Source organism: Aedes albopictus, chromosome 2 (genome assembly GCF_035046485.1).
Source record: "Aedes albopictus strain Foshan chromosome 2, AalbF5, whole genome shotgun sequence".
In the NCBI taxonomy this organism is placed as follows: domain Eukaryota; kingdom Metazoa; phylum Arthropoda; class Insecta; order Diptera; family Culicidae; genus Aedes; species Aedes albopictus.
In genome coordinates, this window is record NC_085137.1 from 8,647,481 (window position 1) to 8,672,672 (window position 25,192).

The window sequence follows — 25,192 nt, forward strand, 5'->3', positions numbered from 1 at the left end:
TTACAAATCAAAAGAGGAAAAACAACAATCGTCAAAATTAAAACTGGACTTAAAGCTGATGGTTCACTCGGTTGAGGTTTCGGAAGTGCATCGTGAAGCGTTGCTGCATGGAAGCCAAGGAATTATTGAAATCAAACAGATAAGCAACTTCGTTGAAAATAGACAACATGAACCGTATAGAGTCGTGTTGTACGTAACGACTGTTTCGCCGATCCAGCCGCAAAATGTCCCGTCTTCGAAGCGATCTTGCAGGAGCGTACAAATTAATCTGTGATAGGAGTGCCGATGAATCTATACTACCCTTCAGGATCTTTGCAATAAACATGGCCTGTGCGGTATGGCGTCTCGTTTCTATTGCTGCAAAAATGTTCGGAATTCGTGGACTGTTTTCTGAACGAGTCCTCTGAGAAATTTTTGGAAAAAACATCTTTAAATATTTACTTCGGATGCCTTTTATATTAATGGTAAGACTTCTTGCAAAGACTTACCCAGGTGTGTAGAGATGATTGGGTGTTTATCACTGTAAATACATAAATAGTAGCGAAATCTCCAATGGCAATCTATGCAAATTCATCCACAATATGTGGATGCAATCATGCTTTTATATGCTCAATTGCTCTAGATATTAGAGAAACAAGTTTATTAGATCAAGTTATAATACAGAAACGCATTTTTTTCTGAAATTTTCTTGGGTACGGACTTGGTTAAAAAGTAAAGGAGCTTCTGAAACGTAGTGCTACGTCAAAATAAGGTGCGGCTGCAAACACCGAGAGTGTCAGTATCTCGAGCCAAAGTCATAAAAAATGTTGCGATTGCATATCTCACCGAAAGCATCTCTGGAATGTAAAATGCAATTAAACAATTAGCATTCCTTGTCGGACCAACTGGCCTCCCACTACTGCAGCCAGGCTCAAACTATCCGATGCTGACCCCGGCCAAGTTCCACCGCCCAATATCAAACCAATCGATTAGCGCACACAACGGCCGCCGTCGTACGTCCAAACATGCTTTCCCGCTGCACTTTCCTTCCCCAAATCAAGCCAACCTTCCGCGGAACAACGACGCGAACATGCATGGCTTTTACCTCCTCGGAATCCTTATCTTCTCCGCTTTCCCGGGCCCCGGCCCGCGTTCCTCGACGAATTAAGCTGCATTTCCATCTCCCATATAATCATTTTAAACGATTTCAGCTGTTATTTATTATTATGTTTCCTCTTCTTCACCCCGAGTGTTGCAGAAAGGTCTTTTCCCGAATATCTGGCGTATGCTTAGGAGTCTCGGACCTTTCAGTGGTGTGGCTGGCATTTCTGGAGTGTCTAAATTCTCTAATTTCCATGTTTTGCGGTGCGTCGGCGCTCGTCGGGGCGAATTTTCTTCCTGGTGTCTGGCGAGTTGCATTTTTGATCAATATGAATTCTCGGAGGAATGTAAATGTGGTTCGTGGGTCATCCGTCCTATTTAGCCGCAATACTCTGTCTGAGATTGGCCCCGGGCGGGAAAGGGAGACCCAGACCTGCCATTTATTTGACGCGATTAGCATAAATACCTTTTAGGCGGATCGCAGAACGCGCGAGGCTCTGCAAAGCGCATTTTTGATAACCAAGAACGATGTATACGTAAACGCATAGGCCAAGATCGATCGATTGGCCACTGTCAGGATGGGTCTAGATTTTGCGATTATGTAGATTATAAGTATGGCACACATAAATTTGTTATGGGGCTCTCGCGCAATAGTGCTGTCGATAGATATTTTTTTTTTTTGGTGAACCGGTTGAACAATATTTAGGGCGATGATGTCAGGGACGGTGCGGAGCAGGAGACGGCATCAATTTAGGCTTGAACACGCGATGTGCAGCTTTATTTTATCTCGTTTGCTCAACGTTTGTGCTTTATCGAATTTTTGGCGGCTCTAAATCAATTTTCAACCATAAACAGACTGGTTTGGAATTGACTGTTTTGTTTACATTACAAAGGGATTTCACTCTTCAATTTAGTATCAAATCAAATGTTTATGATAGACATCCGTTAACGATTTATTGACATAATACTCAGTTTCGATGAACTGCCAATTGTTCTGGAATCGCGGCGTAAGTGCCCGCCAAGCGTCCTTGGAACCCTGTTCTCTGAATTAATTGGTTTAGGGACAGAAAACGTCGAATGCCAAAATGTCGAAAATGAGTAATGTAACAAAAAGTTAGTTCTATATTCATTTGAGGAGAAACTTCAGAGAATACAATGGCTGCCACAATGGCCGACTTGGTCCCCTATTCACAATTTCAAAAGCATCAATTTTGAAAATTCGTAAACAAATGCTCTCGATTTGGAAAAGCTGCCTCTTTTTGCAAGTGAGCAAAGCCAGGTTTGTTTTGTTCGATGTGTCGTTCGTCAGATTTGTGCCTTTAAAGTTTGTATGCAAAATTGCAATTGGATTTCTTGATGTTCCACCTTAAAGTTCCCACATTATTTCTCTTTTTTACGTTTTGTCCTTGGGGCGTTTTGGCATTTGACGTTTGTCTTTCAAAGCTTTGTCTCTTTCGATATTTTGGCATTCAACGTGTTGTTTTACGACGTTTTGTTCCTAAACCAATTGGTTCAGCGTGCAGGGAAACAAGGACGCTTGGTGGGCACTTACGCTGTGATTCGAGAACAAGTGGCAGCACATCAAGTGTCACATTCGAGCGCTTTTCGACACTCCAGCGATGCGTAAAGAACCCGCCGAAGATCGAGTTTGGGTGAACCAGCCGGCAGTTCCTTTTTGGTTAACCAGCTGACAGTCCGCCTCTATTCGTGTATGCTACGAGAACGTCGCGCCCGTTCTGGGAGGAACCTCTTCAACATCCAGCGCAGTTGCTGATGACTTGACTTCCATGCCATCGTACGTACAGGTGGTGCTCGAGTCCTGCACGCAGTTTCCTCGGTCACATTCGTTCATTCTCATCGCATCAAGCTCAAGCTTCGGCATAAATCAGTCGCATTCCTCGTCGCAGCGCTGCCGAAGAGTGCATACAGTTCAACATCTTCGAGTTCCAGGCGAAGAATCCGAGCGAGAAGTTTGGACAGGGACACTATCTGTACCAGTGTACGGCGTTCCAGAAGCTGGACACCGAACTGGTAAGACAAAAGAATATCTAAATTGTTTGAAGTGCGCCTTTCACCCGCATTTCCCATTTCGCCCGCACCTGTTCGAAAAGTCTACGTCCATCACCCAATCTGAAGAATCTACCTGCTACGTCGCTGTCGAGGAAATGCTATCCATTCCGTCGAATCCAGCGTACTCGAAGTCCACTCCACAAGTTCCAGCTCAGCTACCGTGTACACCTAGTACTTCCAGCGTTCCCTCTCTCCGTGTTCACGACACCCGTCAATGGTCGATACCAGAGCATGTCGACCTCGTCTATCCGACATTCGCGGTCACCAGTAACATCTATATGATTCTGGGGGACCACACGCTTCTTCCATGTCCTTCATTACGAACGAATATCTCTCAACAACGGCATTCCGCTGCTCCAGAACACCGAATTTGGATGGGTCGTCTCTGGAGAGTACATGCTGGAAAACCACGACCGCGAACTAGCAGTTCAACAGTCCTTACACACTCGACAAGCTGGTAAACGCTTCAGGTAGATAGAAGAGGTGCAGTAGTCAAAAGGTTAGTTTCCGTTTGCGTGATACTACCAGGAACACTTCGTCGAACACACCGTCCGAAATGAAGACGGTCGCTACGTTATCAAGCTCCCAAAGCGAGAAGAGTTGCTTCAACACACCGTACCTATGGCACCAGTTGTGTTCCGTTTATAGTGATACCCCAAGGGGTTCCTTCCTGAAGATTTAAAACCTAGACGAGATCACTGACACGGAAGACCCCGTGACGGTACTGCGACAACAGTGCGAGGTGCAGGTGGCTACCGCAGGCTAAGGCTGGGGTGGCCTCTGCTGTGCATAGTAGCCGGCTCTATTCCACTCGGTCCATGGCTGTTTGTCTCCAGTTCCGCACTCTGCGTAGGGTCCGCAGATCGTCCTCCACTTGGTCGACCCACCTAGCTCGCTGCGCTCCACGTCTTCTTGTACCGGTCGGATGACTCTCGATAACCATTTTAGTCGGGTTGCTATCCGACATCCTGATGACGTGACCCGCCCATCGTAGCCTCCCGATTTTCACGGTATGGACGATGGTTGTTTCTCTCAGCAGCTGATGCAGCTCGTGGTTCATTCGCCTTCCCCAAGTTCCGTCTTCCATCTGCACTCCGCCGTAGATGGTACGCAACACCTTTCGTTCAAAAACTCCAAGGGCGCGTTGGTCCTCTGCACGTAGGGTCCATGTTTCGTGCCCATAGAGGACGACCGGTCTAATCAGCGTTTTGTAGATGGTTAACTTCGTGTTACGGCAAACTTTATTCGATCGTAGAGTTCTGCGGAGTCCAAAGTAAGAACGATTTCCTGCCACAATGCGCCTCTGAATTTCTCTGTTGGTGTCGTTGTCGGCGGTCACCAGTGAGCCCAAGTACACAAATTCTTCAACAGCCTCGATTTCATCACCGTCGATATAATCGATATAAATGCGGGAGGGCTGGCGCGGTGATTCCTCCCTGGAGCCCTTTGCCATCATGTACTTTGTCTTCGACACATTAATGACTAATCCGATTCGCCTGGCTTCACTCTTTAGTCGGATGTACGTTTCCGCCATCGTCTCAAATTTACGAGCTATAATATCAATATCATCGGCGAAACCAAGCAGCTGAACGGACTTCGTGAAAATCGTTCCACTCGTGTTTATCCCCGCTCTCCTTATTACACCCTCTAAAGCAATGTTGAACAGCAAGCACGAAAGACCATCTCCTTGCCGTAACCCTCTTCGAGATTCGAAGGCACTCGAGAGTGTCCCTGATACTCGAACTACGCACATCACTCGATCCATCGTCACCTTGATCAACCGTATCAGTTTATCCGGGAATCCGTATTCGTGCATAATCTGCCATAGCTGTTCTCGATCGATTGTATCATACGCCGATTTGAGATCGATGAACAAGTGATGTGTGGGCACGTTGTATTCGCGGCATTTCTGCAACACCTGGCGGATGGCGAACATCTGGTCCGTTGTAGCGCGTTCACCCATAAATCCAGCCTGATATTGCCCCACGAACTCTCTTGCAATCGGTGATAGATGGCGGCATAAAATTTGAGAGAGTATCTTGTAGGCAGCGCTCAGTAGTGTGATCGCGCGGTAGTTCCCGCAATCCAACTTGTACCCCTTTTTGTAGATGGGACACACGATACCTTCCATCAATTCCTCCGGTAATACTTCCTCCTCCCAAATCTTGGTAATGATCCAGTGTAGTGCTCTCACCAGTGCTTCTCCACCGTATTTTAGAAGCTCGCTTGGTAGTTGATCTGCTCCAGCGGCTTTGTTGTTTTTCAACCGGCCAACCTCCTCCTCAATCTCTTGCAGGTCAGGGGCCGGAAGTCTTTCGTCCTGTGCCGTGTTCGTTCCGTGGTCAGTCAATTAACCAGTCTCGAAGCCCACAAGATCGTCACTCTTCATGTGTCGGAGATGCTTCGGATTGGCGCCATGATTCTGTGAGAACTGCCTCCGCAACAAGAACCAGCAGTGTTGTCGGCCCTCTGACCGTAGCCGAAATAGACTAGACTCTGCTCGTCTTGATCCGTCAGGCTTAGCATGAGCAACTCGAGAAGTAACTCCGCCTGTCCTTCACTGCGAAGGTGAACCGAAACACCAAACTTTAGGTCCTGAATCCGCCTCGCTGGCCGGTGTCACAACGCTTCTATTGTGAACGTATCACATCTTATAGCCGGCCAAGCATCGGTGGACCGACCTAATCATGACAAGAAAACACCAGAAGACACTTCACGCTGGTGTGTCTACCAGAAGTACTGGCCTCTTGGCGGCTGGCGACCTGGTTTCGAAAGATCGTCCACCGGTGCGTAACGTGCGCTCGCACTCAGTGCGAGTTACTCAGGTGGCAGGTTTTGAAGAAACTCCTAGAGCATAGGTTCCCAAACTTTCGTGGTGCGCGACCACCTTTTACCAGCAGACGAACTTTTCGCGACCCACCATGGAAATCCCCTCATTTGTTGTCTGGTACAGTAAAATATTCGACTGTCCCTCGCGACCTCCTGAATGAAGGCCGGCGGCCCCCCTGGGGGGTCGCGACCCACAGTTTGGGGAACCATGTCCTAGAAGAATGTACTGCTGGAGAAATCAATGAAGCCTCGACAGAAATTTTGTAGGAATCGGCAAAGGAATTCCTAGAAACATCCCAGAAAAAAAAGAAGGAGTCCCGGAGGTATTCCTGATCAAAACGATGCACGGAGCAATCCCCAAATAAATGATTTGGGGAATCCTGGAGGAATACTCAAGGAAATTCCTGAAGTAATCATCGGAGGAATTCCTGAAGTAATCCCCAAAGGAATTGCTGGAGGAGACATCAAAGGAACTTCTGTAGGACTCCCTGGAGGACTTCCTGGAAGAATCTCTGAAGGAATTTCTTGAGGAATCTCTGGAAGAGTTCCTAGAGGAATTCTTGTAGGAGTTCTCTTAGGCATTCCCTGGGGAATTTGAAATCACAGAAGGGATAGCTGCTATATAAATTCTACAAGAAATTAGATCTGAACTAATGAAAAAAAATCCTGAAGCTGCTACGCAAGGACCTCTTGAAGGACCTATCCCGGAGTTTCAAAAAGAATTTTGAAGTAACTTCAGGCATGAACATCCGGAAAACTAATACAAGACCCACGGGGGCCTCAGCATGATCGGAAGCTTCTGGAGATTGTGGAGGAATTCCAGAAATAATTCTGGGAGAAAATTGTTGCACCACATGGCCTCTATAACCACAGCTGAGAAGGTGTGCGTATTCAGAATGATTATTCTGAGGGTGGTCATTGGTAGAGGAAGATCTCAGTTAATAATTATGGAGAAATCTCTGGAGAACACCTGGTTACCCGAATAAATTTCTGAGAGTATCCCTAATGAAATTCTTGAGAGCGCTCTAGAGGAATCTTCAAAAGAATCCCTGAAGGAATCTCCGAAAAATTGCTAGAAGAATTCTTTTAAAAATTGCTCATAAAACACTGAGCTGAAAAGTACTCTTTGTTCCAGTTAGAACTTCACGTCATGAAGAAGAGAAATCAGAAGAAGAAGTTGTGCTCGCTGTCATTGGATGAGTTCTCGAAGGAATTGCTAGAGAACCTCCAAAGTAATACCTGAGGAAACTCCACATATATTCTTGGAGGGATTCTCAAAAGAGCTCTCGAAGGATTCCTGAATATTTATTTTTTGTGGAATCCCCGAAGGAATTCCTGGAGGAATCATCGAAAAAAATCCTGGGGAAATCCACCAAGGAACTCCTGCAGGAATTCCAAAAGACATTTCTGCAGAAATACTCAAAGGAATTCCTGTAGAAATCACCAAAAGAACTGTTGGAGAAATCCCTACAGAAAAGAGGAAGAAACTCGTAGAAAAATCACCGTAGGCATTTCTGGAGAAATCTGCTCGAAAAAAAACCCTGAGGAAATCATCGAAGCAATTCCTATAGTGGCGTTCCCGTAAAAATCCCCGGAAGATTCTCCGAGAGTATCCCCTAAGAAATTCTCGATAGAATTGCTAGAGGAATCTCCGAAGAAATTGCTAGAAAAAATCTTAAAAAAAAAACTTGGAGTAATCTGCGAAGAAATTTCTGCAAGTTTCAACGACAGAATTCACGAAGGAATTCTTATAGAAATTCCAGGATACTCTAGAGTTGCCGAAGGAAGCTCTGTAGGAATCTTCGAATGTATTTCTTGGCAAATCTCTAAAGAAGTACAGTGATATACTGCCGTTCTACGCCGAATTGTCCCATATCATATGGGAATACCATATAACATGGGACAAGTATGCGTATAACGGCATAAAATATGTTTTCCTGGAGGGGCAATCATCCGAAAAAAAAATCCCTGAAGAAATCCCCCAAATTTCAAAGGAATTTCTTGCTAAATCCTCGGAAATATTCCCAAAGTAGCCCCCGAAGCAAAACCGAATGGAATTCTGGAAGGAATTCCTGGAGGCATTTCCAAAAATAGTCATAAGGCTTACTTTTTTATAGGTATCCCTGAACAACAAGACGGATCCTAGAATGAAAGTTTTAATAACTCTTTAGTTAAAAAATGGCTCAAAACTACACCATACATTCGTTTAACCAAAGCCAAAGCCAAATTTTCAAAAAAGTGTCAGGAAAGTCATATGAAATTTTTATGATAAAACTTTTTCATCTGATACAGTTTTATAAAAAGGTGCTACATCACACTTACATTCACACTGAAAGGAAAACGAGGGTAAAATCCTTCAAATGTAATTCCGTTCCCAACATGATTGATGATCCGAAATTTATTTGTAGTGCGCTGAAATCAACGCACTGCAAGTAAAACTCAGATTAAAATCAAGGATAATAGGGCAAACAGGCATAATATGCCCCCCTTAGCAGAAATGGCAATATATCTGAAACTGGCGCCTTATTCCATCTATTGTTCACTGCAAATCATTGTTACTAAAGTTAGTGAAGTGTTGCATGCGTACTTTGCCTTTGGAGAGGTGGCTATGGAAGCTTTTAAACGTTTTTCGAAAACGTTCCGAAATTTGCCTTTTCAAAACAAACGGGGCAATACGCCCCTTCTAAAGAAAAACGTCCAGCCCCGTCATAAAACTGTCCCAGGGGATAATTCCACCACATGCTTATCCTAGGAGGGTCTTTCAACAAGTGTTTAACTGCATAAAAGTTGCAAAGTAACACGAGCGAACAGAACTAGCTTCGTTTACAATAAAGCCTGCTCACAAGAGATTTCAGACTTTTTGATATTTTTATTGCTTTTCTGTACCAATCCACTAACGGACCAGCTTGATGGCAATAATTCTTCAATATTTGAGATTTCTAATCGATCACGCATGCGAAAAGCGCTTAAATCGCTTGAAAGTTAAGAGGGGCGTTTTGCCCCGGTGGGGCGCATTATACCCTTTTACCCTACCGTTTGATTCCTAAGAAAATGGAGTATAATACGTGATTGGCGTCTGTGGCCATAAATGTTTTACAGAAATCAAACCCATTTGATAGTCAGTATTTCGCCTCTATCCAGTATTCGGCGCGTTACTCAGAAATGCGAACACAAAATAGAAGCAGCATTGACGAGGTTTACTCTATTGTATTTAACTAACCTGAGGATCCAGTTGAGATAAGGTAGAAATCATGCTTGTTTCCATTGGTTAATCCTACGCGAAAGAAACAGAAACAGTCAGTAGGATTTATGTTATATTTCTTAGATTTCGAGCAAAGATATTAGAAAATGTTATTTCTGGTTTCCTCGGCTATTAACCCTTCAGTGTATTGATTTGGGATTTTTATGCCAATTTTGTGCTAGTGTCAATAATACAAATCATTTCCAATCAAATCAGTTTCCCTAAGCCTCAACGCTATAGTTGTGAGTGCAGATCACATATCCTCTGAGACCCGGAATCCAATCTATCCCCCTCAAAAAAGACGAGAAAACAAAACAAAAAAAATACCATCACACTCACCGTTCAGATGTCCGTTCTCGTAGACGAACTCGCCGTTGTCCAGCCGGTGCTTTTTGATCTGCGAGGCGGCGGCGGCGGCGGCCGCGGCGTGGTGCGACATGTGCGACGCCGGCATCGAAAGTCCCACGGGGCCTCGTTTCGGTGGTCTGCCAGGCCTAGAGCTGTGCGATAGCAGAGAGTTACTGGTGTTAAGACAGGGTAATCGGTTAGTACAAGCTAGGCGCGTGGGGGTTTTTAGTTTTGGGGTGTAATATTAGAAATGCAGCGCGGGATGAAAGGATGAAAATTTCTCTCCTCCTCTCGCTCACTCGCTTCCACCACTGTCCACGAAAGTAAGCAAGCGTAATGATTTCCAACTCATTGATTTTGGCGTTTGCATTGTGATCGGCCCTTTTCGGGGCGTGCGATAATTATAACCCGTCACGAATCGAACGAAGACCCCAACACAAAGACGGAGAGATGTCAGCTCAATCAGCATCGAGCGGTGTGAAATGGGGACGGCCGATCGGTCGGTCAGTCGGCGAATGTTTGACGAGAGCCGTGGTCCATTGTTTGGACAGTTTTTGATAGGCTTTCTCCGAGGTGGATCGGTTTTGACCTCCGGGCGAGTTCCTAGGAACTGGATAGATGTTGCGTGCCGTATTTGGGTATGTCAAAATTGCGCAGATCAATTCCACTATTTCTATGCTTGTTATAATAGAATTTGCAGATGTTTGGATGTAAATAGCTAAGGTGAAAAAAAAACGAGGAAAATTACCAAGAGGTATCTTTGGAAGAATTCCTGGTAGAATATCAGAAAAAAAAGCATTTGGAAGCACACCCGTAGAAATTTCTGACGTAATCCCTGTAAAAATACCTCTTGTTTTCGTGAATTTTCAATAGATATCCAGGACAATTTTTTGAAGAAACTCCTGAAGAAGTTCTTGAAGAAATATCTGTATGAATTTTAGAAGGAATCCCTGGAAGGAACCAATGGAGAAATTTTCCAAAGAACCATTGAATATTTTTCTGAAAGATACCAAGGCGAAAGTTCGAAGGGAATTTTATAGAAATTTTCTGAAGGATTAATTGGAGAAATATCTGAAGAAATTCATGCAAAACATTGTACAGGAATGCTTGATAAAATTCTGAGGAAAATTTTTGAAAGGATCACTGGAAGAATTTCTAAAGGAATCCCTATAAGATTTTATGAATGAAATTTTGCACGTGTTTTTTTATAAATCTTCTAGAATGAATACCTAGAAGAATTTCTTAGATAACATTTAGAATAATTTCTTAAGATAAATATTTTTGAAATATTTGGTAAAGTCGCTGATTATTGTTATTATTGTTATTGTTTATTTTAACTTGAAATTTTGAAAGAGGGAAAAACCCCTTTGAGTGATTTCCGCATTTCAAAAACGAAATCTTTCTCAAAAAGGCACAAAACCTCTTTATCTTTTCAAATAACATTATAAAAATAACTTAAAACTAAAGGCTCACACGTCAGTGAAGCATAACAGAGCCGCTATCTTGAAAGAGGACATCACGCCAAATCGTAAAACGAGTCTCCGGAAATCCAGAAATCCTAATGGGGAGGGGGAGGGGTCAGAGGGTCATCAGAAACGAATCTTCAAGGCTGAATATAAAGAATACCAAACAAAGGGGAACAGTATCAAACAAAATAGGCAATCTCATTTAGAAATTTAAACAAAAGTTTCAATATATGTTCATTTTTTAAGCCCAAAATATCCCGTATTGTAAAGTCGCTGATATTGATGAATAAATTCCACATTTCTAATTTTCTAAAGAAATCCGTGGAGGAATTTGTGAAGAAATTCAAGGATAGTTTTTAAGAAGAATCCTTGGAAAGACATTTTGGAAAAAAAATCAATAAGAACTTCAGAAGAAATTCACGAAGGTATTTCCTAAGCCGTACATGAAAGATTTTCTAAATGCATTCATAGAGCAATTTCAGAAGGAATCCACAGCAGGCTTTTTAATAGAAATCCTGGAACAATCTGGAGGAAAGTAAGCAGTAATTCTTAGAAGAGCTTCTGAGAAAAAATCCCGCAGGTGTTTCTAAAAGGAATTTCTGATGGTTCTAAGGGTTCTGGGAAAACCACTGGGAAATAAACGGAAATATTTTATGATAGGTTTTAATATTGTATGAGTAATTTCTGCAAGAATTTATTGAAAATTTTCTGAAAAAGTTACTGGAGGAATTTTGAGGAAACTGTGCAAGGAATCTAAGGAAGATTTTCTAAAAAAATCCTTGAAGAAATGACTGGTAGAATCTCTACAGAAACTTTTGAAGGAATCCCTTGAGGAATTTCTAAAGAAATCTCTATAAGATTTTCTGAAGGGAATTTTGCACGAGTTTTCACCTAGAATAGTTTCTGGGAGAATTTTTTAAAGAAGAAATTTTTGAAATATTTTCTAAAATTTTCCAAATCTGAATTTTTGATGTTCTAAGGAAATCCATGAAAGTTTATCATGCAAAATCCCCGGAGGAATTTCTGAATAAATACATCACGCAAAAAATCCATGGTAAAATCAAAAATATTTGAGGTGAATTCAAACAAATTGTCAATTTAATCAGGCCACAAAAATAAAACTATTTGAAACAGATCAAATGTCAGATTGGAAGCAATTGCATGAAACAAACATGCATTTTTATTCATTTCTGACAGGTAATATTAGAAATGAATAATGACATTTTGGTTTTGTGTGGCAGGTCGGCCCTACAGAAATCTTTGTTTTCCCATTAAATTCAATAATTCTTTCCCTTTGCTGGGAAATCTCACCTCACTCGTAGAACTTTCATGTAGATCGCATTCTCTCCCGAAAACAACGAAATTTCATCGAAACTTTTGGGTAAATTTGACTTTTTGTGAGAAGAAACCTTCGATCCTGCAACTGGAACTCGTGATTTTTGTTTTTGTTCTCAGTGGTGAAACGGGGGGCTCCTCAATGGGTATTATACATCACGAAAGTGTGGAGAAATCCTTAGAAGAGCTTCAAAGATTCAATCGTGAAATTACTGAAGAAGAGAAAGAAGTTTCCTGGAAGGAAAATACCTGTGAGGAAATTCTTAAGGAATCTATAGGAGATCTTCTAATGGAATCCTTGGAGCAATGTCTGAGAAACTTTATTAAATCCGGTTTCAAGGTATTTCTGAAGAAATCTATGAATCAAATCCTTCCAGAAATTTTTGAACGAATGCCTTGTGTTTTTCTTTTTCTTAAGTCAACCTTAGAAAAGTTGCTTGATGAATCTCTGTTGGAATTTCTGAATTTTCGATGTCATAGATATGTTTCTGAAGAAATTCTCAGAGAAATTATTCAAGGAATCCGTGAAATAATCTCTGATGGAACCACCGAAGATATTTCTGAAAGAATTCTTAGTTAATTCAATAAAACATCTCCAAGTCATTTTTGAAGAATTCCTTTTTTTTTGTCAGAACCCTGGAGATTTTTTTTTTAAATAAAACAGTGTAGCAATTTCGCAAGGAGTCCAAGGGAAACTTTCTAAAGGGACTCGTGCAGGGTTTTCTGAAAAATAAACCGCATAGAAATTCCTAACGAATCTCTGGGGGATTTTCGTAATGAATCCATGTAATAATTTCCAAAATAAACTCAGTAGAAATTTCTGAAAGAATTCTTTGAAGACTTTCTAAAACAACTCAGAGAAATTTCTAAAAAAATAAACTCTGATGATGAAATAGTTGAAGAATACCTGTAGGACTCATCAATTGAATTTATGAAAAAAATCATGGAAGAATATCTGAGGATTCCAATTGGAAAAACATTGAAGGAAATTCCGAGGATAACCATGGAAGTTTTTATAAAAACATCGTTCGGAAAATTTGTAAAGGAATCTCCAGAATTTTTATTTTTTTTTTTTCAAAGAAAGCCTTTACACTCGAGAAGTTTAGTCTTTAAATATTCAAAGTTACCGTGTTTATAACAATCCTTGGTGCAATCTAGTGTCCTGTCAAATTTTCAGCCAATTCGGTGGTGATTTAATGGTGGCCCAAAAGCAGAATAGGTTTATTTGGGAATTACTATAGAGAATTTTTAAAAAAAGGTTCTCCGCGCTGTAGAGCATTACGGCTTGGATGAAGTCATACTTTTTTTTTGAAAATTCCCCATAGTAATTCCCATATAAACCTATTTTGCTTTTGGGCCACCATTAAATAACCACCGAAATGGCTGAAAATTTGACAGGACTCTAGTTTAGCGCCAAGGATTGTAACGAACATATGTCATACGAATATTGCCATACATCACAATGTAATTTTTCATCTTAGTAAAAAATCATGGCAAAAACATTTTATTTTTCAACACTGAGTCACATTTATTACCATAAATTTACAGTAAATGCATATGAAAATTGGAGTGTAAATAGTAAACACGTTGTAGACTCAGGTAACATTTTCAAACATGACACTTGAATGAAAAAGAGGTAGTTTTGTGCATAAATTAAGTTTGGGTTTTGATTAGGGAATCTAGATCGCGAGAACAGGTTTTGCTCCTGGGCATTTAAGATGAGACCAAGGGGGTTTTCAGAGCCTAAAAGACGGGTTTCAGGGGGCATTACAGGGGGTTGTTTTAGAGGATTTCAGAAACTTTTTAAGAAACCTTTAAATAGCGGTACAAGTGGTTTCAGGGCTATTTCCATGCATTCTAGAGAGTTTCAGGAACTTTTAAAGGATGTTTTTAGAGATCTTAGGAACGTTTGATAGCTTTTTTGAGGCGTTTTCAAGTGGGTTTCAAGAGGTTTCTGGAGCCTCTTAGAGGCGTTCTATAGGGTTCCAAAGGCATTTCAAATTGATTATGATAATTTCAAGAGCGTTTCAAAGAGATTACGCAGGAGCGTTTCGAGGTATTGCAGGTCAGAGGCGTTTCAAGGAGTTCGAAACTTCCTCAGGCGTCATGTAATGCATCTGAGACTTCTCAAACCTCCCCCCCCCCCCCTCCGCACAACGTTTGCGTAACGTCTTTGAAACCCACCAAAAATCCTCTGCAGCTTCCTGAACGCAACGCCGAAATTTATCTGAACATCCTGAAATGCCTCTGAAATGATTATGATGTTTCCCAGAATTCCTTTACCCCGAATAATTTTTTTTTTTATTATAAATTGTCTATCTGTTTAAATGAAGAAAAGCATTGCCGTTAGTTGCGGATGGAACTAGCTTGTCATTCAGTCATTCAGCCTTTTAGAGAACCGAAACACTTAGTGGCAAACAAATACCACTTTGGTGAGGATATCTAAGTATATGAAACTCCTGCTGGTCTTTTGGTTCTGAATTGGGAAATAGGGTGAATGTACCAATAGTGGTGCTATTAGTAGCTCCTTGTAGTAAAATAATTGAATAAAATTGATTATACCATAAAATAAAAAGTCTGAAAACGTTAATCGGTAGTTTTTCACTTAAATTTGCTAGGAAAAATGTAAAAACCATTGTTTATTTCAGTTTTTGCTAATAAATCACTTGCACCAACTATAGGTACACGGTTCCTATTATAGAGGTAAAATTTAACATTGGTTCCTATAGTGGCGCATCCCATTGAACTCTTATGGGGCCCACCACTATAGGAACACTACCACCACTATAGGTGCAAAGGAGCAAAAAATTTAAGGAAAATAATTGTTTAAAATAGGTTTTTCGGCGAATCCTGAACACAAAACTGAATTAATGTTATTTATTAGTTATGATGCATCTATTAAAAATGTCATTTGCAAGCTTTTTGATCGAAATAGTGCTAAGTTGGCACTACCACCACTATTGGTACTACCTCCACTAAGGGAGCTTTTACCCTACATAACATAAATTTATTATTATTATATTTTATTAAAGAAACTTTATCAAATATGTTGGCATTCATGTCCAATATTTAAATACTCAATAATGTATGTATATGCTCCTCAGATTTGTATGAGTTCTTTTCTGTAACATTTCACTTTAAATAAAACAAGTCATTTTGTTGGCGGGTTTCCATCGTTCACACTTGTATGCTAAAAATTCATAATAACTTCGAGACCTACTAACATCTACTGAGTTGCTTAAAAAAATTAGTCATACTTTCTAGGTTGAGGAAAGATGAATACTTTATTCCGTCACCATTAAAGGCAATAGGAAAAGTTTTTACGCAATTTACTCTTCCCAATCCTTCGCACCGAAATTGGACCATTGCCGCTCCCCCGTCATCACCCGGTTGAAATATGATCCATTCAAAGTCCCCTCGCGGTCATTTACACAGCCGCTCGCACCAGCCAGCACCAGCCACGCACTCCGCAATTTTCACCGTCACGAGCGTGAAGAAAACAACAGTCTTATTTATGTATCCATTTCTAATTTTTAATTTCCAAAGTTCTTTTCTTTTAAGGCCTTTTAAACGTGCCGATTTCCTCCCCGGGTTGTTCACCACCTCGCGCCGTCCGATTTTAATTCTATTAATCCTCCACCGCAACCGGTCCGGCGCGGCGCGGCGCGGCGGATGATGGTTTGTGGCCCAGCTCGAACACGAAATAGCGCCGGTTCCTTTTTTCTTTTCTTTTTCGTTCCACTGTTCTTCTTCGCGGACTGGTTTTTGGCTCGCGCCGTGCGTCTCATAATACTATCAGGAGGGTGATAAAGCGTGTAAGAAAGTAAGCTACCCGAAAACCACCGTCGCCGAGCACTTCTCCTCAGTCGCCGCCATCGCCTTCGCCATTAAACACCGAAATGCAGCAGCTCAGGAGATGAAAATCTGTGGGTGGCTTTTCCCTGACGGTGGCGGCCACCGTGGTTTACTTTTTTCAGCGTTCACTTTTTCACGTTTTTCATAATCCACGAAGGTGGTTTCCATTGCATGGGGACGACACGGGACCGGACGGGTGGTGGAAGATCATTCCGGCAGAGTCTTGGCCGGGTGTCTCTCACCTCCCACCGACCGTACCGGGGCTAATAAGGATTATGAATAGCAGGAAAATGGGCTTTAATGGAATATTTATGTTTCGAAATTAATTTGTAGAAAATATAATTAATATTTTATTACACACCGAAATAAATCAAGCTCGACGTGTATATTCTTGTAATTCACGGATGGCACGGACGGAGGTTTTCGCCGATGCAGTTCCTGCTTCAGAGCCCAGAGCCCAGACCATCAGGAAAAGTTTCTTTTATTTATTCGATGAAGGCTCTCCGCTCACGCGGTTACGTCCCGAGCTCGAGCCCGAGAACGACGCGCGCGATCCGACTGACTGCCCGGGCTCTGAGGAGCTCTGCAAAATGCGCGCAATCGTATCATAAAAATAAAGATAATAAAATGCATAAATCAAATTTCAACCTGCAATTACAAGTACTTGGTGTTTTACCTCTCTTATCCGGGACGACCCTGCTGTATGGGCTGCTGGGTGCCAACCCGACCGCGTGTGAGTGTGCACTCTTCCGCAGAAATCATAAATCCTGCGGTAGTATGGTATTTTAGAAAATTCCCACTCTCGAGCAGCTGTGGCCGCTTGACACGTGAGCAGGTATGAATTTGACTTGTATTTTCACCCAAAAAGCAATAACAACAACGGTGAGAAACGGTAAATTGCAATCAGTTCAGCGGAACTCGCTGGTAGGTCAACAATTATTCCGATTCGAGGGAAACTGTTTATATATGTATCTCGAAGGGAATTGAGTTTCTTGATCCGGATACCATGAATCATGGATTTCAAAAGATGAGGTGAATTTATTCTCAGCAGCTAAAGTTAAAGCAAATTTTTCCACCACACCCCGCGTAATACTTATTTGTTTGAAGCCCAAAAATTTTCCTCCCTCTAGAGCGATACATTAAATGTGGACGGACCCTAGAATTCTGTTTCATCAACATTACTTTCCTTACCGATCAGGCTAAGGTCGGGTCGGCCTCTGCTGTACATAGTAGCCGTCTCCATTCCACTCGGTCCATGGCTGTTTGTCTCCAGTTCCGCACTCTGCGTAGGGTCCGCAGATCGTCCTCCACTTGGTCGACCCACCTAGCTCGCTGCGCTCCACGTCTTCTTGTACCGGTCGGAAGACTCTCGAGAACCATTTTAGTCGGGTTGCTATCCGACATCCAGATGACGTGACCCGCCCACCGTAGCCTTCCGATTTTCGCGGTATGGACGATGGTTCGTTCTATCAGCAGCTGATGCAGCTCGTGGTTCATTCGCCTTCTCCGCGTCCCGTCTTCCATCTGCACTCCGCCGTAGATGATACCGAACACCTTCCGTTCGAAAACTCCAAGGGCGCGTTGGTCCTCTGCACGTAGGGTCAATGTTTCGTGCCCATAGAGGACGACCGGTCTAATCAGCGTTTTGTAGAGATGGCGAACATCTGGTCCGTTGTAGCGCGTTCACCCATGAATCCAGCCTGATATTTCCCCACGAACTCTCTTGCATTCGGTGATAGACGGCGGCATAAAATTTAAGAGAGTATCTTGTAGGCAGCGCTCAGTAGTGTGATCGCGCGGTAGTTCCCGCAATCCAACTTGTCACCTTTTTTGTAGATGCGATACACGATACCTTCCATCCATTCCTCTGGTAATATTTCCTCCTCCCAAATCTTGGTAATGACCCAGTGTAGTGCTCTCACCAGAGCTTCTACACCGTATTTTAGTAGCTCGCTTTGTAGTTGATATGCTCCAGCGGCTTTGTTGTTTTTCAACCGGCCAACCTCCTCCACAATCTCTTGGAGGTCAAGGGCCGGAAGTCTTTCGTCCTGTGCGCATACTCGTAGATCTGTTACCACGCCTCCTTCGGTGCTTGCAACGTCGCTATTGAGGTGCTCATCGTAATGCTGCTGCCACCTCTCGACCACCTCACGCTCGCTCGTGAGAATATTCACGTGATTATCTCGGCACATGTCGGCTTGTGGCACAAAGCCTCTGCGCGAGCGGTTTAGCTTCTCGTAGAACTTTCGTGCGTCCTTAGCGCGGTACAGCTATTCCATCGCTTCGCGATCTCGTTCTTCCTGCTGACGCTTCTTCATCCGGACGACTGAGTTCAGCCTTTTCCGCGCCTGTCTATAACGTGCCTCATTCGCTCTCGTACGGTGTTGCAGCATTCTCGCCCATGCTGCATTCTTTTCGTTTTTCCACTGTTCACATTCGCTGTCGTACCAGTCGTTTCTGTGATTCGCAGTCATGAAGCCTAGTGCTGTAGCCGAGGTACTACCTATGGCGGATCGGATGTCCCTCCAGCCATCTTCAAGTGTAGCTGCGCCAAGCTGCTCTTCCGTTGGTAGGGCCACTGCTAACTGCTGCGCGTAGTCTTGAGCCACTTCTACGTTACGAAGTTGCTCGATGTTGAGCCGCGGCGTTCGACTTCGACGCGTGGTGATAACTGTCGAAAGTTTTGAGCGCATGCATACAGCGACTAAGTAGTGATCCGAATCTATATTCGCACTGCGGTATGTGCGGACGTTGGTTATATCCGAGAAGAATTTACCGTCGATTAGAACGTGATCGATTTGGTTTTCTGTTTGATGGTCGGGTGATCTCCAGGTGGCTTTGTGGATAGTTTTGCGGGGGAAGAAGGTGCTTCGGACTACCATATCACGGGAGGCTGCAAAGTTTACGCATCGCAGGCCGTTATCATTCGATACGGCGTGCATTCCCTCCCTTCCTACCTGCGCGTTCATGTCGCCGACAACGATTTTCACGTCACGCGGTGAGCAAGCATCGTATGTTTGCTCTAACTGCGCGTAGAACGCTTCTTTCTTGTCATCAGGTCTCCCTTCGTGTGGGCAGTGGACGTTGATGGTGCTGTGTAGTTGAAGAAACGGCCCTTAATTCTCAACATATCATATGCTGATTTATCGACCGTATTCTATTAATAACTTGATGATTTTGTGGCTATATCGGTCTCTTTCTACTCATAGTATAAGGGAGTAGAGATCAAAGTGGATAATGAAATGATAGATATGATAGAATTCGCTAGGTAGCGAACAAGTGTGAAATTTTTTATAGAAGGTGAAATTAGGCAAGTAGGCCATGTATTGAACGAATACATCGAATGCGTGAAACTTCTGCCGTGCGACCTGTGCTTTTAAACAGATCGGCTTGGTTGGTAGTTTTCATACCACCTTACCAAGACTGGCAAAAGTTTCAGGTACCCGACTGCCTAATGTATTGTTCTGTTTTCATCACAAATTCTATCGATCGGTAGCTTTTTCGGAATTCGCACTCCGTTCATAGGGGTATGCCTATATCGCGGCGTGTTCTTCCTAGCCGATCTGTTTAAAAGCACAGGTCGCACGGCAGAAGTTTCACGCATTCGATGTATTCGTTCAATACATGGCCTACTTGCCTAATTTCACCTTCTATAAAAAATTTCACACTTGTTCGCTACCTAGCGAATTCTATCATATCTATCATTTCATTATCCACTTTGATCTCTACTCCCTTATACTATGAGTAGAAAGAGACCGATATAGCCACAAAATCATCAAGTTATTAATTCTCAACATGCTCATCCTTGCGTTGATCGGCAGCCACCTGATCACACTTTGTCGCATCTTGCCCAACACTATAAATCCTGTTCCCAGTTTATTGGTGGTGCCACAGCTTTGGTAGGAGGTAGCCGCTCGATGCCCGTTTTTCTACACTTTCTGTCCAGTCCAACAAAGTTCCTGCAACGCCACGATGTCGAAGTTGTGGGGATGTAGTTCGTCGTAGATTATCCTGTCACATCCTGCGAAACCTAGTGACTTGCAATTCCATGTTCCAAGTTTCCAATCGTAGTCCTTATTTCGTCGCGTGGGTCTTTGCCGATTGTATCGAGTCGTATTTTCTCCTATGTTATTCGCAATGGGGATTTTTACGGGTGGCTTATTGGGCCTACGCCAACACTCCTGTCTCGCCGGAGGGCCATCGTGCCAGTTCTGTTTAACGTCCCAACCAACACTGGGACGACCACGCTGATGGGGCTACCACCTTGGATCTAGCTGGGCGTGGTGATTTTTTTTATCTGCCCCCTTAAAGTGCAAAATCCTTCTAAATTGTTTTGAAGTGGGGGGGGGGGGGAAGTAGACAAAAGTAAAAATGAAATTTGTATCCGACTAAGTACAGTAAAATAAATACGATAAATTGAGGGCGCCATATGAAAAGGGATATAGGGATCTCTTTGTTGAATTCGAGTTGAAAATATTTGAAAATTCTTCAAGCTATTAAGATTATTTTTAAATTGATTAGAAAAACCACAAAAAATCTGAAAAAAATAGTTTACATACATATTGTACGGGATGAAACTTTCAGGGGTATTTTGGAGTAATTTCAGAATGTTTCAGAGCATTTTTGACGAGATTCAGAGGCGTTACGGAGGCGTTTTCGGGGGTTTTCGAATGGTATCAGTTACGTTACATGCGGTCCGAGGGGTCTTAGGGGGATTTCAGAGGCATTTCAAGAAATTTTATATCAATTTCAGCAGATTTCAGAGGCGTTACGGAGGTGTTTTCGGTAGTTTCGGAGTGTCTCATGTGCGTTACATGGCGTTCATGTCGGTTTTAGGGGGATTTCGGAAGCGTTTCAGGAAGTTTCAGAGGATTTTCAGAGACCCCATGATAATATTTTTTGAAACCAACCTAAAATGCCCTTTGATTTAGGGGTGTTCTTTTAATCCCTTGATACGGCCCCGACCTGAAATGCCTCAAAACGCCCCAGAAACCTCCGCAATTCCATTGAAACGCCTTTGAAATGCTTCTCAAACTACTTTTTGAACGCCTTTAATAGGCACCAGAAACCCCCTGAAGCGCACCTGAAAATCCTTTGATACGCCCCTGAAATGCTATCAAACGCTCCTAAAACTTCTAGGAACGCCATTAAATGTTTAATTTAAAGTTCGTGAAACCCTCTGAAACTCTCTGAAAGGACTTCGAAATGCCTTGAAACGGCTCATAAATCCCTTTAAATACCCTTAAAAGGCTCCTGAGAACCCCCGAATAGCCCTAAAACCCATTGAAACATCTCTGAAATCCCCTTAATACTATTGAAATGCCCTGAATTCCCGTAATTCAATTAAAACGGTAGCAAAATCTGACCAAACGCCGTTCAAAGACTCCTAAAAACCGCTGAAACAACCCCCTAAAACGCCTCTGAAGCCAAGTATTCCAAAAATTCCATAAATACTTCCATAAATTCCACCAACTATTTTTGGAAAAAGTTTATATTTTGGTAAGCATGTGAAAATCTTAAAAGTGTAAAAAATAAACATTTCTTTCGAGGGCTTCTGAACTATCGTGAATCTAAGCTTTTTTAATTAATTTTGAAACATAAACATCAAAATCGATTTTTTCTTATGAAATCTTTGCCACCTGTCTAAACTACTTTTGTAATTTTAATAATTTAAAAAAAATCTGAATTAATTTGTATAGCCTTTTTTTACAAAATGACTATGCTATTTCTGGAAGGATTTTTTTTTTTTTCATTTTTTATTTATTCAGTTCATTGGTGTGCGTTTATACTGTTCGGTTTTGTTTGTTATTGGAATTGCTAATTTTTAATAAATAAGGTTAAGTGTTCTTTCAAGACCAATTAGAACAGAAATCTTGGTTCTTGCCTGTTGTCGTTAATCGAACCATGAATTAAATCCATCATCTCCACATTAGATAAATTATCGGCAGATAACTTTACGAAAACTCGATAACGATAAAGGTTACTCGATAATCAAACGATGAACCAACGTACGTTCGATAATTTTGCGATAAATCTTGTTACCCTGGTGACTGCATCAACAGCGGAAATTTGCACCTGAAGACGTTATCGTTATCGACGATAAACAACCTTGCTACCAATGATGCCATATATACAGATTTATCTGAATTACTAGCTGTCCCGGCAAACGTTGTCTTGCCAAGCTTTGGTGGTTTGACAACTGTTGAGCTTATAACGTCACCGCACTCTAGATTGGTTTCATTTCGATCGTGTTAATTTCCTTCCCAGCTCACGAAAATCAGTATTTTATCAATTTTCGTACTTTTCCAGTTGATTTTCGTAACTTTTTGTACATATAAACACAGCCAACACGAATACGAACCAGTCCGTCCAAGAATCAAGCTGATCGTTTCACCCGTTCATGAGTTTTGTTGCCTCAAAGGGACTTCAAACTCATTTTTATATATATAGATACAGATTTTGATCATCCTTACAAATTTCGTTTCATATAAAATACAGGTTTTTGAGCTAGAAGGGCTACTTAATTTTTGTATGAGACAAAAAATGTTCACCCAAAACTTGTATGGGATACGGATTTTTCAAAAATACGGTATATATTATTCATAAAACCGTCTGGCATCGCTGCTCCCTACTGTTCAGTTATTTTGAACATTGTTTTCCAATCTCAATGATAACCAAGTCAACAAACATAATGCTATCGTAATCTTCCTCAGTGTCAGTTATCCAGTGGAGTTATCGAGTGGATAACTGACACTGAGGAAGATTACAAGTGGTAGTCGAAATACGCGTATCTGTCAAAGGATAAGCAACATAGGGCGGAATTAAAAGGTACGAAACTGATTACACTCATTCGAAGACCAAAATATGTTGGTATGAGTTACCGACCGAATCATAAAAAACCAAAACAGTGGAACGAAGAAATCTTTCTCTGTGGTTGTAAAAAAATGATGTTTCGTATGCAGAAAATCTACGTACACATTTGCCTGCATCTGCCCTTGTTGCTTACATTTTACCGACGGGAAAAAAAATATTTCAATAATTGAGCAGCTTTTGCTACACACTGCAGCAGTGGAATCCAACATTGAAGTGCCACAGAGCTTTTGTGGGATTTGAATTAAAGGTCTGCTCAATAAGTGCATCTGGCGAGGTAAAAATTGATCGGTGATGAAAAACAATCCGGCTAGCTGTTGCTTTAGCGTGGTTGCCTTCGTCATACGTAAAACGGGAAAAATTGTGAAGTGTGATTTGTTTACTTCTATCTAATAAGTCATTGGCAAAGGTAAATTTGAATATCCTCAATTATTGGCTATTTCCCATGTGATATTACGGGCATTAGCGCATATGACGAAGTAAATGTCTTGGACTCTGATGTTCCTTTTCGAGATTAACATAAGAACATAGAACTTTAAGTGGTTTCGGCTTGCAGTTACAGAAATTGGCGTTGATGTTTCTATTTCACCACCGACGTTTCGATTCGCGGGTTTGGATCTTCTTCAGAGCCTGTGGTTTATTGATGGTTTTGTTATCGGTAACTATACATTTTTCACATTTACTTACTCGAAGTTAATCAATTTGTGAGGTGCTGTATTTGGACACGAAACAATAACGGGGTCAAAGTAGAAGTTTATCGTTCCATACAATAAATGATCAATGGTCGTCATGTTGATATGATGTTTTATTGTAAATAAAAATACTTATAAGTTCCAGTTACTGTTAAATAAAATAATGCAACTTATGTTTTATTTTACGGTCATCGCAGCTACTCGAAATTAATTTATGATCACACCCTTCCAGTATTCCTCCACCATCAAACCAACCATTCCCGATGTAAATCAAAATCAACAGCGAAAAAAAATGCAATTCAGGTTAATTTATGACCAATAAATCTATTTTTTATACACGTGCCATTCCCCACTATCCCGATGATAGATGCATCCGAATTCATGTCGTATCTGTTTTTTTCGCATTGTAAAAAATAAACATTTATATCAACCGATCGATTTCATTGTTTCAATCACCGTCGATATGGAACATTAATCGAGTGTGGGGCTCTCTGGGGGTAATTTCCAATTGCTGAACCAACTAGGGCAGGGATCGATTCGTGATAGCACGGTGTGTCTGGTAGAACAAATTTATTACAAAAAAATGGGCATCGCTAATTTTTACGCTAAGTGAAAGTTGACGCTACCAGCTTTCATTCAAGCCCAACATCGAAATATTCCATCGGGGGAACTTTTTCATACAAAAATTGGGTATGTTTGTTAAGTAGAAATAGGGATTAATTTGGAACCGTGCATTTTGTATGGGGAAAAACAGTATTCTGAAAAAGTTGTTCGGGATCCCTCGGTGGATTTTTTTGAGGGACCCTGCAAATGAAAGCTGAAAGCCTCTATTTTTGAATAGCGGAAAATTTTACGATGCCCATTTTTTTGTTATAAACTTTTCCCATACACACGCCGTGGATAGAACAGAGAGAGCGGAAATCATCACACTACTTCCCCACACCGAACTGTGGTATCGAGTGGTCAATAAAAGGGTCAGCCATAGCTTCATGTACTAACGACTTTGTGAGGTTAATCTGGCGTAACAATCGCGTGCAATGTTGTGATTGAACCGATAGTGAAGGGCCATCTTGTTTCGCGAGAACAAAATCATCCGCTGGAAAGAATGTGGTGTTGATTTTCATTTTATCAATCCACAATAAAACCTCAAATGTTACCAGGTATTCTGTGAAAATCAACTCTCTGATGTCGGGTTTATGTGGTATCATAAATTTGGGGAAGATGGGAGTATACCTACTGCGTTTGTGTTATGGATTTCAATTGGCAGACGCGGATGATCTTGCTCGCTGACATTTTGGCCAATGGGTGGTGTTGGGTGGGGTTAATGATTTGTGGCGGGGATGAAGGGAAGCTCAACCACACTCATAGACACGCGCGCGCACGCAAACACGCTCATTGATAGATCT

General features: G+C 41.8%; 1 protein-coding gene across 13 annotated transcripts in view; it reads right to left on the reverse strand.

Moving 5' to 3' along the window:
- The window catches only part of LOC109398296 (dachshund homolog 2), a 140,077-nt gene that overhangs the window by 49,175 nt on the left and 65,710 nt on the right, over nucleotides 1-25,192 (reverse strand). For 2 of the 13 annotated variants that reach the window (XM_062849108.1, XM_062849103.1), the window contains 2 exons: nucleotides 9,560-9,714; nucleotides 9,200-9,253 (listed from right to left, as the gene is read on the reverse strand). In XM_062849108.1, coding sequence (XP_062705092.1) covers nucleotides 9,200-9,253; nucleotides 9,560-9,714 — 209 coding nt within the window. Of the gene's footprint in view, nucleotides 1-9,199; nucleotides 9,254-9,559; nucleotides 9,742-25,192 lie in introns of all 13 variants that reach the window. The other 11 variants (XM_062849106.1, XM_062849102.1, XM_062849104.1 and 8 more) reach the window with 6 other exon arrangements.